Here is a 19,430-nt window from a genome sequence, read left to right on the forward strand (position 1 = left end):
ATAACACGTGTGAAGAACTTTATTTCACATTTACACATTTTACAAATAACTAATATAATGTATAATGTACACATTAAATAAAGAATGTACAGTGCCTAAATATTTGTAATGCCTAGTTCCAAAGAGAATATTTGTTCATTTAAATGTCATGCCAACAGAATCCAAGACTATTTTGTAATGAGAGTGTTTGTTTTTAATTGTGGCTCTTAGCTAAAGATTAATTTTTAAGCTGCCCTGAGCAATTCATTGACTTGTGGGGGGTGGAAAAATTGTTCTGATGCTGGTCCCTTACAGCATTAGAGTACATTGTTCTTCAGCCAGTCCCGGATCTCATCCAGGTTCCGTTTCCTCCATTCGATATTGTTCTTCACAGTCTCTAGTGCCTGCTTCCTGGGCATCTCACCTGCTCCAGCATTCGGGTTCAGTGCAAAAAAGTGCTCCATCTAAAAAGAGACCAAAATTTGAGGTATTTATACTCTTTGCTTGATTGGGCAGCCAAAAGTTAAGATGTTTTAAACAAAAGTAAATTACAAACTTCAGTAAGTTGTAAGCTAGCATTCCATTCCGAACACAGCCTTTATGTCTCACCTTCCACAGCTGCAGATCAGTGTTGTATGTACTAGTAATTCTGGAGGGCAGGCGGCCCAAGTTTCTGTCATTAATGGTATATCTAAAACAGACATGAGATCATAGTTAACATTGTTATTCTCAAAGTGAAGGCTGATTTTCTTTCAACTTATTCCTTTTAACTGTTAGATGAACTAACCTGTTCACTAGGTAATCCCAGTTGAGTGTCATCCAGTCCCAGGCCATGGTTTTGCCATATGGGTTTCGTGATACATATTGCACTAAAGTAAAAACATCTTGACTCCTCACAATGCTTTCATTTTTAGCAGCTTCAAGCAACCTGTTACAAAAGAAAGACATTTGAACAATGAATAATCAAGTGCTAGTTTACTTCTACACAAAGAGGCCAAAGTGCTAATGATTATTCATCTAGCAGGCCATTTCATCCAAATCAACTACAAATAGTGTAAGCATGTTAAATTTCAAACGAGGAGCAGAAATGCAAGAGGAGAAGGATTTTTTTTTTTACATTTCCAATAAGGCTGTGAGTTAGTCAAGGGTTCCTGTTAGTGAGAGCATCTGAAGCAGCATCAGTATCTATAGACCGATCTTTTCTTCTGTATTGTGATGTATATCCAAGAAAAATGGATTATCAAGAAAGGAAGAAAAAAAAAAGATGTGGAAACTTGGTTCTATCCATGTTGTTGATTGGATTTTGAGAATCTGAGCTTGCCATTGATTGTGGATGGATGAAGTTTAATTGGACTACATGATTGGAGAAGTCTGGCAAATGTCACCAAAGAGAAGTCTGTTGTTTTCACTGCAAGTGTTATGACATTTTGATTAAACATTATGAGGTCAAAATAATTTTTTTCAAAATGAAGGATATACATGGATGAATCACTCACATTAAGATCTTTAACATGCATTTAGAAAATACGTAGATAGGGTGAACTTGACAACACTGCCCTGGTAAGAGGGAGTTTACCTATTAAGGAGAGTGATATTTTCTACTGAAGCCAGGCCGTAGAGCAGTTTGTCTTTCTCCTGGGCAAGAGTGGCAGAGATATACTTCTGGAACATGATTTCCCAGCTCTGGACTGATCCTGAGTTATTCATTCCATATCGGTACACTAGCAATCGTAAATTGACAGCCACACTGCTGCTCCCCAATGAGAAAAAGAGCCTCTTTAATACACACACTCTAATTGTACCACTGAAGGTATTTATGTATGAATGTGATTACCTAATTGTTCCATCGATCCATTTATTGAAAATGTCAGAGGTTTGGTTGAGAGCTTCCTGGTCACCCATCTGACATGCAATGCCCAAAACTGTCTCTCTCAGCAGCCTGTACAGGAAAAAACAAAACAGAAAATTAATAATAAAAATACTACAATATTCAAGTTTTTCATTCAACTTTTCTATTAAATTGTTATGATTTTTTTTTTTTTATTAAATTAATAGATAATACAAAATAGAACATTTTTTACAAGTGGTCTCAGATTTTGGACACAACTGTAGCTATATTTGCATATGGGCACACACATGCAAACTATTTAGAACATGTGTAAATATATGCAGCATTTTAAACTGAGGTATCTGGTTTAAAAAAAAGATAAATCCAAGAATGTGTCCTTGGCCTGCTGTAGGGGAGCTTTTTTACTTAGTTCTGCCAAAAAAAAAAAAAAAAATCTCACTGCTGTGTTTGCGTCCCCTCATCATTCCACCCAAGCTCTCTGGATATCTTCTGCACATGTTCACGGAAGAGTTTCTAAACAGAGGCATGATTTGAAACAGACCATATGAAAAACAGAAAATATAAAATAGGAACGTCTTGCTTACATTTACATAAAGAATATCAGCTATAAATCTCACACTGGGAATAAGATCACTGTTCACATTTTAAAAATTGACATGATTTTTCATAAAATGGATGGTTTTCATGCATTGAGAAGGTATTGAATACTTTAGGATCCAACCTGGAATTTGGGGTAGAGCACTGGATCATCAGCCAACATATCTCTTACATAGGAGATAGAAGTAGATACTCTGTCCCACACAATATACTCTGTTTCATTGGCCAGATATCTTGTTAAGTTGAAGGCATGTCCATAATCTACAATATCTGCCCTATTAATGCAAAACAAAAGGCAATGACGTCAACATCCTTGCTTTATGACCTCCACTATAACCATAAAAAGCTGTGCTATGAAAAATCAGTTCAAATCTACTTTTTTGCCTGTCATCAAGTCAAGATTGAAAGCATAAGCTTTCTGCAGCTGGAAGATGTTTGTACTAACTCACCGTCCAAATGCAAATACATCATCAATGTAGCTGCTTCGGTCAGTTGCATCATACACCTAAAAAAGATTATGTAGGATACAATATGTTATTATACGGCTCTCTGCAATACTTGATCCTGATTGGTCCATCTCGATATTGCCAAAGCCACTAGAACATCTAGAGTTGTTAATCAATTATTGATTGTAGTAAAAAATGTGTTCGTCTTGTTGCAAGGCCGATTGTTTCGTACGTGTAGTGGACTATTTTTTTTTAATAGCAGTAAGGCGATTCAACAATTCAACAGCGATTTCAGCGGAAGAAATAAACAGGACAAAGGATATTTGCATACAGGTAAGATTATAAAATAATTTATATGTAATCTCAAATGAATATTTCGTGTCCATATATTAAATTTTTTCATCAGTAGGAATGCAATAAGATCTATAATGTATATTCAGCCGGTCATTATCATTGTAATGAAGATCTTACTTTTCTATACTGTTCTGTTAGTTAGTTATGACAGAGAAATTAATATGAATAATAATACCTGATGATTCACAGAAAGTTGCTCGGCAATAGCGCTCCACACATGGTCATAGTGATTTACTCGGTAAAAGCCCATGTGGTCTTTGTTGACTTTGATGAGACCATCGGTAGCAGGGGAGTATCCAGCAATGACTACCTCTGATTAAATACAGGCAAATTGACAGAAATTACACAGCAGAATACCTCAGTTAAAAAACTATTTATTCCTCAATGCCAAAAAAAAAAAAAAAGGTCTGAGCATATGATCTTGTTCACCTGTTGTTCCCTTGTCAAATAGGAAAGAGGCGTTTTTGGAGTAGACTGTGCTCCATTTCACAGGAATGGTCCATTTGTAGCTGTAGGACAAGAGTTAAAACATCTGAGACAACTAATAGTTGAGAGTTCAGTTCATTAAAGTTGACTGTATCATTCAGTTCACTGTGTTCCTTCCTGTGAAGAATAATCAGGGGAATTATTATTTGTGATCATGTTGTAGAGCTTAGTGGGGGCAGATAGAGGATACTTTAGAGCAGTGATGGGCAGTGACCGATAGATGGGTCAAAGATCTGTTCTGATTGCAGACAGTAAGGAAAAATCAACCAAATAAATGTAAAGAATTCAGAAAGCAAAATAAATGGGTTTATCTACTTTTAAAAAGGAGTACAAAAGCACTTTCATATGTTTTGTTCTTGACATCAAAGGTTGTGCATTTGATTAAACAGTATTTTGGTGCAAATTCTGTCACTTGGGAGTATGACTAATACAGTATTTGGCCCAACATATGCATCTGTGCATGTCATGTTAATTATTTTTGCAAAATGTTGGGCCTATTTGGTTCATGGTAATTTTACTGAATTGGAGTGTTTGATTCCATTGATGTTTTCATTTTCAATCAGGCTCACCCCAGGGGAGTGGTGGGCTGGCTGGGATCAGCATTAGGATCCAGGAGAAACCTGGTCTGGGTGAGTTTAGCTTCAGTGGCTGTGTTGGTCAGTGTCAGCACAGGATAACCCATCTGCTTGGTCCATGTGTCCATAATTTCTGCCACAGGTAACCCACTCTCCTATGACCCAAGAGAGATATATATTACCAGTCAAATTTTAGAAGAATTAAGATTTTTTTTAAAGGGGTGGTTGACTGTTTTTTTTCTAGGCTTGATTGTGTTTATGGGGTGCAGTCTACCATGTGTTAATGCTTCGTTTTTTTTTGTTTTTTTTTTAAAAACATAATTTTTCACATAATTTACCTTTATTCTACAGGGACGGTATTGAGAACCGCTGCTTTAGAACATCCATTAGAATCGTTAGAAGACAGAATCACGATTCATATATGAATAGATTTTTACGTGGACGCCTAGTTTTCTCTTCCTCTTCTCTAAGGCCTGGGACACACTAGACGATTTTGAATTCTTAAACAATTTTAAAACCATGGGAGACCACAGACATGAAGACAGTTAGACCAATTTTTAGCCTTATAATCCTCTGAACGCAAACACTAGACGATTCGACCAGACCGCGAGACCACACACTTGATGATTGTAGGAACGATTTCACGGTGACACGTGATCTCACGGACACTCGCGAGATCAAACGTGACTAGAGAAGAAAAACAAATAGAGGACAATCAACGTTGTCAGCTGGCTCTCCTGGCATGCATTCTGTTTCACAGTGAAAAACAAAGTATAAAAAAGGATATGGGTGATGTTCTCTGCTTTCATGGCATGTTTGTGGCTGCCAAGTTTCAGCTATAGTAGCACGCAACATCCGGTAGGTGAAGCTTGCTCACTCTCATTGGCTATTGCGGGTATCACGTCAGAGGCAGCCCAATCATTTGAGTTCGGGGACGCTCCGTCTCGATCGGGAGCAGATAAATAATCGTAATGACACCACACAATAGAGGATTTTTTGGACAAAAAAATCACTTGCGACAAGCCGCGAATCGGGCCACACCCCCCCAATCAATCGGGGATGCAAATCGGGCTTAAAATCGTCTAGTGTGCAGCCAGCATAAAGCAGCGCAGCATGGCCTCGCCCCCTTCGTTGCATGTTCCCGGGGGCAGGGTTTGTCTGGGTTTGTGATGTCACAAACCCGGGAAGTAACTCGTTGTAGTCCCTTCGAGCCGTTTTTGTATGCATTAAACTGCCAGAATTTTAAAAGACAATATCTCCGTTTGCATTGAACTTTCAGCGCCGCAACTTTGCAGATATTGTTTATGCTCAAACAGCAACATTATACACTAACTAACGTTAAAAAAGTGAAATCGCAATCAACCACCCCTTTAAAAGTCTCTTGTGCTCACAAATGCTACATTTATTTGATTACATTACAGTAAAAAGAGGAATATTGTTAAATAGTTTTGAAAACTGTGATACATTACTGTTTAAAAGTTTGGGGTAAATATGATTATTTACAGAAATTAATATAAAATGAATACTTTTATTCAGCAAGGAAGTAGTAGGTTGATCAGAAGTGACAGGAAGAGCATTTATAATGTTGCAAAAAAAATATATTTCAAATAAATGCTGTTCTTTTGAACTTTATATTCATCAAAGAATGCTGAAAATGTCTCATGGTTTCCACAAAATATTACAGAGAAAAAACTGTTTTCAACATTGATAATATAAGAACCATTATTAATAATTGAGCATCAATAATATCTGATAATAACTGAGCACCAAATCAGCATATTAGAATGATTTCTGAAGGATCAATTCATTATTTAGCAAAAAACTGGACAAAACATACATATGGCAATGTATGATCAATAAAAGATATTTACATCAGCCAAGGCTTTCCAGAAGTCTGCAGTCTTTGCATTCTGGAATGAGTAGCTTTTTAGATATTGCTGTGGTGAAAAAAGAAATGGGTCTTATTTTGACAGCATCACATGTTTAATATATCATGCTTAATATATAACTGCGGAGTCTTTGGAAAATATATTTAAAAAGCAAGTCGCTTTACTCGACATCCATCTCTAAATGTGTCACGGCCAAGCAAGTCCTCCAGCATTCGTAAAATAGAAGCACCCTACAATAGAATGACATCACAGTTACCAATTCATAGCCAATAGAGTTGATGGATTAACAACGCTAGGTTAAGCATCAGTGACTTAACCTTACCTTGTTATATGAGATTGCATCAAACACAGATGTGATCTCAGCAGGGCTGGACACATCCACGATAATAGGATGGGAAGAGAGAAGAGCATCATCAACCATGACAGGAAATACATCATTGATAAGCATGATGTCCCGCTGAAAACACAAAAGATGAATTGACATAAACATGACATTCAGCCTCAATTGAATGGTTTCATTTAAGAATATATTTGAATGATTCAGGCATGTGCTCACCATTCCCCAGTCAAACTCAGCTTGTTCCACTCCCACATACTCAAAAAAGCTGGCAAAGCCCTCGTTCAGCCACAGGTCGTCCCACCAGTCCATAGTCACAATATTTCCAAACCACTGCAAATTAAAGACAAAACAGTTCCTTTAACGGTAGAACCCAAATACCTCATGCTTATTCAGCCCTATATTGTTTCTGTAACAGGGCCTTTTATGAAATGTGTTAATTCTGGGATAAATACATTTTAAAAATTTTTTTTACAAAGACATTTTGTCAGACATTTGTAGCAAAGTCAAAATCATATTTCAAGAATTGTATATATATATATATATACACACACACACACACACACACACACACACACACACACACACATATATATAATAATTCAAAACATGATTATGTAACCAAAGCATGAGCAGTCAACATGATGGAAGCTGAACAAAATACTTTGCTTTGAGTGAATGTCTTTACAAGGAAAGAAGCTACAAATTATCTAATTACATCATGATTTTCTACAGTTCAGTTATATAATCATATAACATTTTTTAGCCCTGTGTAATTGTTTTTTTGTCCAACAACCTTGGACCTAGCCATAAAAAGATCATCTTATCAGTGTGCAGTGTGACTGCAGTCATTATCCCAAAAAACATCACTGCATTGGATGCTTTTGAGAGAGTGTAATATGTAACTGTGTGATAATAATCTTTATGGTAATCATATTTTTCTCTGTCGGCCTTGTTACTGTAAATGGATCTGATCAATTCTCCCTATTTGATTTAAAATGCAGTTACAGGAAACAGTAAAATGAGATGCATGCTCAGCACAGGGTGTTCTGCCAATTTGGTTCTGATGTGTGACTGATGATGTACTGTATACTGGATTGTCCTCGCTCTGCGTAATAACTTGTCCTCTTTCACCAATCAGATATGTGATAGGGTTAGTAACCTGGTGAACGAGCTCATGTGCAATGACACTGGCCACTCGCTGTTTGTTGATTGAGGAAGACTCCTTCTCATCGAACAGCAGGTTGGTTTCTCTGTAAGTGATCAAGCCCCAGTTCTCCATTGCTCCTGTCCCAAAGTCTGGGATCGCTATCTTATCTGCAACAGAGACAGAATATATCCTATGTCCTTTTGTCACAATAATCATCGATATACATGATAGAAATCAGTTGATAAGATATGATAGAAATCATGAATCAGTGTTTTGTTATAAGATCATAATGTGTACATCTATTTCAAATTGTATGAGGGTCAATGACAAATAAGAGTGTCCACAATACAGACTTTTTAAAATCTAGTTGAAAACATTATTTTCTTTACAACTTGCATATAAGAAGATATACATATTAAAAAATCAAAAGGATTTTTACATATATTTTAAAGTTTTTTTTTTTTTTAATTTTAGCATTTTATTTACATTTATATATATATATATATATATATATATTATTTTTTTTTTTTTCCAAGAATTACCGTTTTTTTCTTCATTATGATATCAGGAGGGTTAAAAATTGCCTCATAAAATGATAATTATAATAATTAATAATTAATAATGACGATGATACCTCTAATATGATAAATGGTTCAAAACTGAAAAAATATGTCTGCTGATTTACCAAGTTTCTCTATAGAATATTCCATGTCAAAATATTCCTCAAAGTAATCAAATATAATCTTGGTGACATTTGCAGCATATTCAGCAGTTGAGATCTGCAAAGGCTGAGCAAAGATCCGCAACTGTCAGGAGAGAGAGAAAGAGATAAATAATGAAAACCCACAGAGGTTTCAGTGTACTGACTGACAGGAACTATTTCAGCAAATTCTGGATGCAGTAGAGCAAACATGGAAAAAAGAGCTTACTGGTATATTTCTTTTCGAGATCCGCTCCACATAGTGGAACTGGTGAACCGCAAAACATACCAGATAGGTACTCGTCTTTACTGATTTTTTAAAGGATGTTTTTGTCTTTTGGTCCGACACTTTTTCTATGTTCTGTGAATGAGAGTGTTAGGAGTTATAGTAAACATCTATCAACTGAATAGAAAGAAAGCATATGCAGCCAGACCTCGTTTACCAGAGCCATAAGGAAAAACCACATACTCACACATAACATACAAGCAGACTGATGGTTCACGTCTTGGTTTAAAAATTTAAGCTACACTTTGAAACCTTCAATAACTGTTTTGAAGGCTCAAGCAGCAATGGAACATACCTCCACAGGCATGTTGGACAGCGCTTCATATGCACTGTCATGGGTGATGGAGATTGTGTAGGTGGCCTTTTTGTTGGGCTCATCAAAACAGGGAAAAGATTTACGAGCGTCTGTGGGTTCATGGTCTGTTGCAGCAATTTTCCTGTAAAAGATCATAAAACTCAACTAGTGGTTTACGTTTACCTCAGTAACCTCATGTGGGGAAAGTCCAACCACATTTTCATTAACATCTAATCAAGTTTGTTTACAACTAAATTAAACTCACTGTCAGTTCTATGTGTGTGCAACAAAATTGATTTTGGTGGCCTCTGAAATTTTGCCCAAGTGCTTAAAATAAAGTAAAAAGTCATTTAAAAATTACATCTATAAACAGAATCTATTCCTATGTGGTGTGTGACATAGTTCTTGGAGCTCATCATGGATAATAAAGACTTGTTATTGTTATTATATGATATCTAATATTGTGCGCTTGTTTAGCTGTTAGTTTTTCTCAGATCTGAACCTGAAACACAACAGAATAGAGCAGTAACAGAGCTTAAAACCATGTTATTTTATGAATAAATAAGTTTTAGCAGATGTAGATCTCTCATTCTTGGCACCTCTCAGCTTTCATTCCAAGAAATGAAGGTCCATGTCAGTTCAGCGCATTTGTTAAAATTTCACACAATTCCCAAATCAGATAATATATAATGACCCCATCAATGGCAACTATCCCATTTGAACAAAAATACTACATCCTAAGAAGTGTGTTTGAGTAAGTTGCATAAGAATCAGTTGCAAAATGGAACAACTTGGCAATACTCAAGCTCTGAAAATAATCCGCAAGCGTAGCATTGTTAAATACTTAAAATTGTAATCTCATTGAGATTTTCCACCGTTTTAATATCTCCCTCAGAGACTATATTAATTTCTCTGTGGAGCAGAGGTCTCAGATCATCTTATCCAAACTGTGGGCTAACATTCAGACATTCATGTTCTGTGTTATCTGTTCCCTGTCAAATCAGAGGAGCTGAGATGTAATGGTGAGAACACCGAGATAAAAAGCATAAATAAGTTGGCAAGACATTTCTGGGACATGTTGTAATATTGTAAAACGTAATTTGCATTAGTGTGACCTGACTGTTGAAACCAAGCATCAAGTAAATCTTGGGAAGTTTATCCAATGATACATTAAAATGACTTGGTTAATATCTGAAATTATCAGTGCAACAATAATAGGTCACTTGTAGTTCAGATAGATAACTTTGAGTCACAGTGGTCAACATATTTGTAACCAGACCAGGTCACCTAAAGTTTAGGGCAACAAAGTTTTGTAGTACAAGAGTGAGGACAGTCCTGATAAAGAGTTTACTGTTTGGTGTTGCCTGAAGGCCCTGAAATGGCCATGAATGGGAAGCTGTGTAAATGTAACATCCTTATCTGTGTGCCTAATTACTATAGTAAAACAACAACAACATACATTTCATCAGGTCATATTAAACACTGCACAGGGTTGTAAAATACTTGAATAACTGTACTTTAGAACTATATGCGTGATTAATTTGTGGAATTTGTTCCTTACTTGAGTACTAAAACTGATAGCTATAATAATTGTTTTTTGAGGAATGATACTTTTTTTCTCCTTAAAATTTCATTTAGACCTTTGAAATGCCAACCATTTTTGCAGGTCATCACAACTTAAATCTGTCCTCATTTTGTCAATTTTACTGAGCTTGCAATTATGGTCAAATTAAATTATGGTCCAAACTGAACTTTTATAGCCAATGACATCCATTTCAGTGTAAACTGTATTTGGAAATAATGTTGATCATTCAGCTTAGAGAAGAAATATTGGAGAAATGACTCAGTGATCACTCTTTAAATAATTACACTACTGTCCGAAGTTTGGGGTCATTAAAATTCTTTAGTTGTTGTTAAGAAAATACTTCACTTTTGAGCAATTAAATGCATCCATGTTGAATAAAACTATTAAAGACATTTATAATATCCACAAAAATATTAAGCAGCACAACGTTTTAAACATTGATAATAATAAGAAATGTTTCTTGAGCATCAAATCAGCATATGATTTCTGAGGTATCATGTGACTCTGAAGACTGGAGTAATGGCTGCTGAAAATTCAGCTTTGCATCACAGGAATAAATTACATTTTAAAATATATTTAAAAACAAAGAAAACAATATCTTAAAGTTTAATAATATATCACAATATTATTATTTTTTTTTTACTGTATTTTTTGATCAAATAAATGCCATGGCGAGCATAAGCCTCGTTCAGACCGTCAGCCCAAATCCGATTTTGTGCATATCCGGATGGAATCTGATTTGAATAACAGTCCACACAGTGTATCAACTGTTCATATCCGATGTGTGTGTCCATAAGCGCTCTTTCGTTTTACTGAATGTGCCTTGGTTACTATGGTAATGCCGTTGCGTTGTTATGCCTAAAAACAACAATAACAGCAATACAGTTTGCAATACAGATATTGTCTTACGACATGACAACATTTTGCCGTCGCGCTGGATTATTATTATTATGGATTTCGTCTTATGAGGCAGCATCAGAAACGCAGGAAGCTGGCATGTGCGACTTTATTCCGTGCCGCCATCTCCGCCGGTTTCAACACTCAAAGAGGTGAGTATACTAGCAGTATATTGTCTTTTTCCGCTTGACTTACAGTTCGCAACAACACAAGCTTGTTTCTGCAAAGACATTTATTATGTTTTCTACAAAAACGTCTGACGTGTTTACGTTTTACGTGGCGTGAGAACGTGAAAAACTACGCTAAATCCGATCTGAGTGGTCAGACTGAAACGGATTTCCATGAATGCGATTTGAATAGGATTCCAAACCCAGGGCCGTCGCTAGTGGGGTGAAAGGTGGTGACAATTACAGGGGCCCCCACTGCCCAGGGGGCCCCACAAAATCCAGCAGTTATACTATATAGGCCCCTGTTCTGTGAATAATTCTAATATTTATAATAGTCGTATGCCACAGATTTTAATGAAAACCACAGAAACATGCAATTTGATAAATAAGTCTTCCAAATATCTGCTCGTCACCCCTCCCTAAAAATGGTTTAGTCCGATACAAGGTATTTATTAATTATTCAGTCAATGACAAACATCTGAGGGGCCCAATAAATCGTAAGTCCCACCCTAGCTTGTGAAAAGGACCAATCAGTGTTGACGCGGCAGCTGAAGTTAGAGATGAACTTGGTGGAAGAGACGGAGACCGACTGACCGATTGAAAATGATACGAAAACATAAATCAGGGTACCAGAAACGCCATGAAAAGAAGGAGAGGGAGGCCAAAAGAGATGCTGTATCCCAGTCGATCAAGACATTCTTTACGACAGGTTAGTGTTGTCATTTCGGTGCCCGATTTACTTTTCAGCATATGATTTCTGAGGTATCATGTGACTCTGAAGACTGGAGTAATGGCTGCTGAAAATTCAGCTTTGCATCACAGGAATAAATTACATTTTAAAATATATTTAAAAACAAAGAAAACAATATCTTAAAGTTTAATAATATATCACAATATTATTATTTTTTTTTTACTGTATTTTTTGATCAAATAAATGCCATGGCGAGCATAAGCCTCGTTCAGACCGTCAGCCCAAATCCGATTTTGTGCATATCCGGATGGAATCTGATTTGAATAACAGTCCACACAGTGTATCAACTGTTCATATCCGATGTGTGTGTCCATAAGCGCTCTTTCGTTTTACTGAATGTGCCTTGGTTACTATGGTAATGCCGTTGCGTTGTTATGCCTAAAAACAACAATAACAGCAATACAGTTTGCAATACAGATATTGTCTTACGACATGACAACATTTTGCCGTCGCGCTGGATTATTATTATTATGGATTTCGTCTTATGAGGCAGCATCAGAAACGCAGGAAGCTGGCATGTGCGACTTTATTCCGTGCCGCCATCTCCGCCGGTTTCAACACTCAAAGAGGTGAGTATACTAGCAGTATATTGTCTTTTTCCGCTTGACTTACAGTTCGCAACAACACAAGCTTGTTTCTGCAAAGACATTTATTATGTTTTCTACAAAAACGTCTGACGTGTTTACGTTTTACGTGGCGTGAGAACGTGAAAAACTACGCTAAATCCGATCTGAGTGGTCAGACTGAAACGGATTTCCATGAATGCGATTTGAATAGGATTCCAAACCCAGGGCCGTCGCTAGTGGGGTGAAAGGTGGTGACAATTACAGGGGCCCCCACTGCCCAGGGGGCCCCACAAAATCCAGCAGTTCGAAACGGATTTGCACAAATCGGATTTCATGTAGTTCGTTGCCGTTCACAATTTTATCTAAATATGATCGGATTTCAATTGGATTTGCACAATTTGGGCTGACCGTCTGAACAAGGCTTAAAGAGAATTATTTTAAAAATCTAATCAAACGGTAGTGTGTATATTTAAACGTGTTTAAGAAATTTATAAGGAAAATTATTTTTTTTAAATAGTTCAGTAAATTGTGACAGTACATACTTTCAAGTATAATTTCTCAGTACTTTTCACACCTCTTACTGTGCATACTGACTAATTACACCACAAAAATGCATTTCTACAATATAGATGTCTTGATGCTTACTTGGTAACTCCATTCTCCTGATACGTGGTCCTGTAGAAACCAACCAGAGAGCCGTTGAGCCAGCCCTGGAAGTGTAGAGTGAGGACGTAGTGCTCGTCTGGGCCAGTGACACTCAGCTGCTCGGCCACCTCCACAACCACATACTCCTGCGGCGTGTACTCAAAGCATTCCTTCACCTGAACAGAGGTCAAGCCGGACAGGCCGCTGCGCTGTAGAGAGGGCACGGAAGTGACAAAAGTCTCTCGGATGTGGAGCCACAGGTGCTGACTGGGCTGCGTCAGGGTCAGATGGATGGACACGCTCCCGGTGTAGATGTCTGTGTCGAGGTCGGGCTCCAGATGCAGATCGTAATGGAAGGGTACCATGTAGTCAGGTAAGCGGAAGTTGTTCCAGCCGCCGTTTGTGTTGTTGGATGGTTTGCAGGGACCCCGGTCATCTGGCGGCATTGTAGGTAATGGTGTTGTGGGTGATGGTGTTGGTTTGGGTTCATCTTCGGATGAGGAGGTCTTCTGGCTCAAACCAACTCCGAGCCCCACGGCAACACCTGTCACGATGACGACGGCGCAGATGATAGCAGCATGCTTGCCTCGGATAAAGTACCGCTTTTCCTTCTTTTCGAATTCCAGGCTTTCCATGGCGAGCCGTCAAAAGCAGATGCAAAGTCAGGATGTGTACAAACACTCGAACTCTCTCTCCCGGTGAACCCAGACACACACACAAACACACACTTTTATCCTTACACTTCCTTTTGCCTCCAAAGAGAGAAAACAGCTGTGTCTGGATTCCCAAATGTGTGGACATATGCAGACCAGCACACACTCACGCAGGGCAGCCTGTGGGAGACACAGAGGTTAAAGCAGGAGTTAAGTTTCACCACAGTCTAAAAAATTGCTCTGATCTCTGTAAGGTCACATCCATTCAGTTGTCAAAACGTCTACGCCGGGACGTGATCCTTAAGCTATAGTGTGGCAAGTCCTCACTCACCAAATCTCACACTGATAACGGTGATACATAGTGGGCAGGGGGTGAATTTGTACCGCCCTTTAGTTAAACATAAATCAAAATATGTTAATCAGCAGTCAAAGGGGAATGATCACAAACAAGCATCAGAGAGAGAAATGTGGGGGAGGGAGGCATAGGAAAGCAGAGTAAAAATGGAAGGAGTTATTATGAGGAGAGGAAGGGGCTTACGGGAGAAAACGGGGGAATGTTACAAAGCTTTTTTTAAGTGGCTAAAGAAATTATATCCAGAATTGAAAATGTTAATTATGAACAATTTTGTCAGACATTGAAGGCTACAACAACTTTAAGTGGAGCTTTAATCACAACATCTTACATTTAAAGTGACAAATGTCTACTAATCATGTGATTGTTAGTTTAAACTTTAGATCACATGCACGTTTTCTTCCTGAATGCAGTTTTATGTAATTGATTATAATAGATGTTTGATTAGAAGTCTCTAAAGCTCAGGTTAACAATTTTTAAACATCCATACACAGAGAGCAAGGAAATTGTTTGTAAATCCTTTAGAATAGAGGTGCCAAAACTTTTTATTCTGTGTAAAAAATTATTTGAATAAAAGAAAGATTATTGGAGTACGTAAGAAAATAAAATTTGAGTATTTCTGGAAAATGTTATGTTTAATTCAATGTGTCAGTTGTCATTTCTTTGTAATTATTTGTGAAATTTAATAGCAATAGAGTGACTTTTTTTTTTTTTCTGTGTACGAAGGGCCAAAATTCAAACCTGATTGAGGGCTGTGGGCTGAAAGTAAATGTTGCTTTATATCCAATCATATTTTATTAAAATTTACATTTATTAAAATCAAATTCACTTCTAACTTCTAAAAAAACTTCTAAAAAAAGTTACAACAAAAACAGTAGAAATGATAATATGCTTCTCTGACATGTTTTGTTTTTTGTTTTTTTTCCTAATTTCCCACCCTTTTTGTCATAGGGCATGACAGGCCAAAACAAAGAGCATCACAGGCCAACTTTGGCATCTGTGCATCAATATAACATTTTAAAGTGAAAATTTGGATAATTATGCTTTGGTAATTTGAGCCAGATGTTACTATTTATTGTATTGACAATCATATGTGAGTTTGAGAGACCTTTTCTAAAAAAAAAAAAACATTACAAAAACTGACTATTGCAATCGTGGTGTTGTAGCGCCTAGTGCTTTGAGGCTGCTCAGGGCGAATTCTTAATAAACCCACATAGTTTCCCATCATGAATGTGGTGTCATATTTTACAGGACTAAGTGCTGACATCAGACTTGGATTTTTTTTTTATAGGAGGGCAGCAATGTAGATATGAAAGAATATGTTATCATCAACGTATTAGTTATCATAATCATACATCATTTGTTATCATCAGTTTGTGAGAAACCTTTATGGTAAATGGTAAATAATAAGGAGTGTGAACAATGGTGCTGTAAATGTTTTATCTGGGCGTATCAATATTTGAGAAAGATGGGAAGCTGTTACAACTGTTAAGATGCATAAGCTCTCACTGAATTTTATTCTTCTTCTATTTGACTCGATATAAATGCAGTGGCGGCTCGTGGGTTTTAAAATAGGGGAGGCACACTAATTGTATTGGTCTGGGATCCCTGCTGATTATTATTATTATTATTATTTGCTTAACCACTTTAAAAGGGCTTTTTAGTTGCTTTTAGTCAGAAAACGTAAAGAAAACGACATAAGCTGTGCCTCCCCTGACGAGCCGCCACTGTATAAATGCAATTTCATAAGAAATTAGGTCAGAAAAAGGGTAATCTTGGCCCTTGGATACTGTAACACAATGTGTTAGCTCAGAGCTGCCATCTGGTGGTCATGGCTGAGTAAAAAAAAAAAACTGTCAACTGAGGAAATATACACAAAGTTATGGTCATTCATATGAAAAAAGAAACTAATTTGAATGTCTCAGGTGTGAATTGACATGGAGACAATAGGTTTTTGTCTTCTGTGCAGTAGATTTTCAGAAGCAATCAAAAAGTTTCCCACCCCTATCCGGAATGCTGAATCCCTGACAATTTTCAAGCGACAGCTGAAAACCCATCTCTTTCGAAGCTACTTGACTTCATCATAAAAAAAATAAATAAAAAAAAACTCTCTCTCTTTATTTATTCCTTCTCTTTCTAGCTTGTACTTATTTGAACAATGTCTAAGAACTTGGTATTACAACCACTTCCTGTGTCTGTTTGCCTCTTAAGAAGAATCGCTTTATGTATCACCCAATTGTAAGTCGCTTTGGATAAAAGCGTCTGCTAAATGACTAAATGTAAATGTAAATGTAAAGTGTCTCTGCGGCAGGTTCTGTACAGCTGTCCTGTCCCTTTTCATTTTGTCTCTGCTAGCTTTGGGGATTTTCAGGACTCTCTTTGGGGGGGATTGGGGGGATGCGGTCTAGTTATGTTTCGAGGTAACAAAGAAGGTATCGCCTTGGATTTCCGGTTGGGTTTCCTCTTTGTATAGTTTGATTTTGCAGCTGTTTGCTGTTGGTCAGAGTTTTTGGAGTCTGCATATTCAGCCATTACCCCGACCACATTCAGACTGACAACGGCCCCTGATATCCCTGCCATGTTTTGCGCTCTGTACTCCCCTGCGTCTCTGTAGGATATTCCATTCAGACTGACTGCCGACCAGCGGTTTCCCACACGTGGAGACTCTAGTACATCTGCAGGCATGTGATCAGACATTGAATCAAATGAATGAAGATGACACTCACTTATGTGATCTTTTACTAGCTCATAAATTTGTAAATAATTTGCACCAGTGTGCTTTGTAAGGTAATATTTAAACACAAAGGTTTAAAACCATGTACAATACAACTAAAATGATAATTATTTTAACTGTGCAAATTTCTAATGGTAACTTACAGCCAGAAAGTTTTCTGGGCTATCTTTCAGTGTCCATGCTGCTTTGCATCTGCTTACAACAACCCTAAAATAAAGGAGAATATACAGTGGAGACCAGAATTCAGAGATCATCAGTTAAATTATAGTAATTTATTCATTTAAACAATTTTTTTTTATTATATTCATATCTAATCAGCATAACCATTTGAGTGAAAAGTTTAACTGAAAAATCTACAAATTTGAGAACGTATTCAATTTTATTTTCACAAATTTGTCATTTGAAGGCTTTGATTTATTTTTAAGTCTTTCTAATAAAATAAGAAACATATATAGAAAAAGAGACAACAATGTGTATGCTTTTTGGTATTTATATTCTGTTATACATTAGTATTTATTAATATCTTGAATTGGCTTTTATATTTTCAGTTTTTATTTTTAATGATAGCAATTTTGTTATGGTTTTGTCTTTTTATTTTTTTTTATTTTTCTAATTAGCTTTAATTTATTTTTTAATTAAATTTTTATTAAATTTAGTACTTCAACTTAAATTCTGTATAAAATGAGTTGCCAAAGCAACATTTCAAATTTGTTTAAGGCTTTTAAGTTTTTCATCTAATATTTATATTTGATTTATTTTAGCTTTATTTCAATTAATAATTTTAACAAAAATTAATTGGTTTTATTTAACAATAATTATTAATATACTATTAATGTTGAATAGATGCCAAAGCAACAATCAAATTTTCCTTTAGGTTTTTAATATATATACACTGGTGTGTATGATAATATATGCCACATGAGTGTATAAGGTTATATTTATGACCTTGGTTATAAAGGTTGGGTCTGGCAGATTTGATCCACATTGTTACGGGGCGAACGAGACGTGAGACATGCGGATCCATATGCAAGGCTTTATTCAAAGACATGGTCAGAAACAGGCAGGGTTGAACACCAGCAAACAGATACCGAAGATCCCCCCGGCGGAGCAGAAGACAACCAGAACAGGACAGAAGACCACCAGACCGGAGCAGATGGAGCAGAAGACCACCAGAGCCAGACAGCAGACCACCACTGCGGAGCAGAAGACCACCAGAGCACCACGGCACAGCAGGTAGAGCAGAAGACCCCCAGAGCCAGACAGCAGACCACCACGGTGGAGCAGAAGACCACCAGAGCCAGACATTAGACCACCACTGCGGAGCAGAGGACCACCAGAGCCAGACAGAAGACCACCCCGGCGGCAAGGAGCGGCTTCCAGACACTCCAAACACTTTACGATTCAGGAGGGTGGTGAAGCGGAGGCGGAACAGGGGGAGGGATGGAGGGCCATGTCCACGTGGAAGTGGAGAGACCGGGGACTGAGGCAGGACCGGCGGAGCAGAGAGCCAGGGCGGAGCCGGCAGTACAGGTGGAGCTGAAGACCACCAGAGCAGACGGGACCGAAGATCCCCCCGGCGGAGCAGAAGACAACCAGAACAGGACAGAAGACCACCAGACCGGAGCAGATGGAGCAGAAGACCACCAGAGCCAGACAGCAGACCACCACGGTGGAGCAGAAGACCACCAGAGCCAGACAGCAGACCAAACCGATCAGGAGACCATGGCAGAGACTGTAACGTAGAGAGCGCAGAGACAGACAACACAGACAGAACATTGGGTGTGATAGACAAGGCTGAGAGTTCAGAGGCAGCCTCCTTGGCTGGGTCGGGACAGGACAAAAGTTCATAAATGGCCTCCATAGCCATGACTGGACACGCAGAGAGTTCACAGACGGCCTCCATAGCCGTGACAGGGCAGGAGGAGGATTCACAGACGGCCTCCTTAGCCGTGACAGGACAGACAGAGAGTTCACCGATGGCCTCCATAGCCGTGACAGGATGGGACGAGAGTTCACAGACGGCCTCCATAGCTGTGACAGGACAAGCAGGGAGTTCGCAAACGGCCTCTATAGCCATGACAGGACGGGCAGGGAGTTCACAGACGGCCTCCATAGCCGTGACAGGACGGGCAAAGAG

At 37.9% G+C, this 19,430-nt stretch overlaps 1 protein-coding gene across 1 annotated transcript; it reads right to left on the bottom strand.

Moving 5' to 3' along the window:
• Nucleotides 1-77: 77 nt before the first annotated feature.
• Nucleotides 78-14,752, bottom strand: LOC107667073 (glutamyl aminopeptidase-like). The gene is made up of 20 exons (XM_016458668.1): nt 13,555-14,752; nt 8,944-9,085; nt 8,592-8,723; nt 8,348-8,468; nt 7,675-7,829; nt 6,732-6,845; nt 6,498-6,632; nt 6,340-6,405; nt 6,158-6,223; nt 4,281-4,441; nt 3,655-3,734; nt 3,401-3,537; nt 2,875-2,930; nt 2,550-2,700; nt 2,268-2,341; nt 1,814-1,918; nt 1,556-1,729; nt 767-907; nt 589-670; nt 78-443 (listed from the first exon to the last, which is right to left on the bottom strand). The coding sequence occupies exons 1-20, from the start codon at nt 14,187-14,189 to the stop codon at nt 297-299; spliced, it is 2,874 nt and encodes a 957-aa protein (XP_016314154.1). The 5' UTR covers nt 14,190-14,752; the 3' UTR covers nt 78-296.
• Between the last annotated feature and the right edge of the window lie 4,678 nt (nt 14,753-19,430).

This window comes from Sinocyclocheilus anshuiensis, unplaced genomic scaffold (genome assembly GCF_001515605.1).
Source record: "Sinocyclocheilus anshuiensis isolate Anshui unplaced genomic scaffold, SAMN03320099.WGS_v1.1 scaffold1486, whole genome shotgun sequence".
Classification (NCBI taxonomy): domain Eukaryota; kingdom Metazoa; phylum Chordata; class Actinopteri; order Cypriniformes; family Cyprinidae; genus Sinocyclocheilus; species Sinocyclocheilus anshuiensis.

Bases quoted from the DNA above. Each gene is read 5' to 3' on its own strand.
- LOC107667073 (XM_016458668.1), bottom strand. From the start codon at position 14,189: ATGGAAAGCCTGGAATTCGAAAAGAAGGAAAAGCGGTACTTTATCCGA. The intron at 8,469-8,591 runs GTAAGCTCTTTT...CTCTCCTGACAG, and splicing joins TCTCGAAAAGAAATATACCA to TTGCGGATCTTTGCTCAGCC. The intron at 1,730-1,813 runs GTAATCACATTC...ATTGGGGAGCAG, and splicing joins TGGATCGATGGAACAATTAG to CAGTGTGGCTGTCAATTTAC.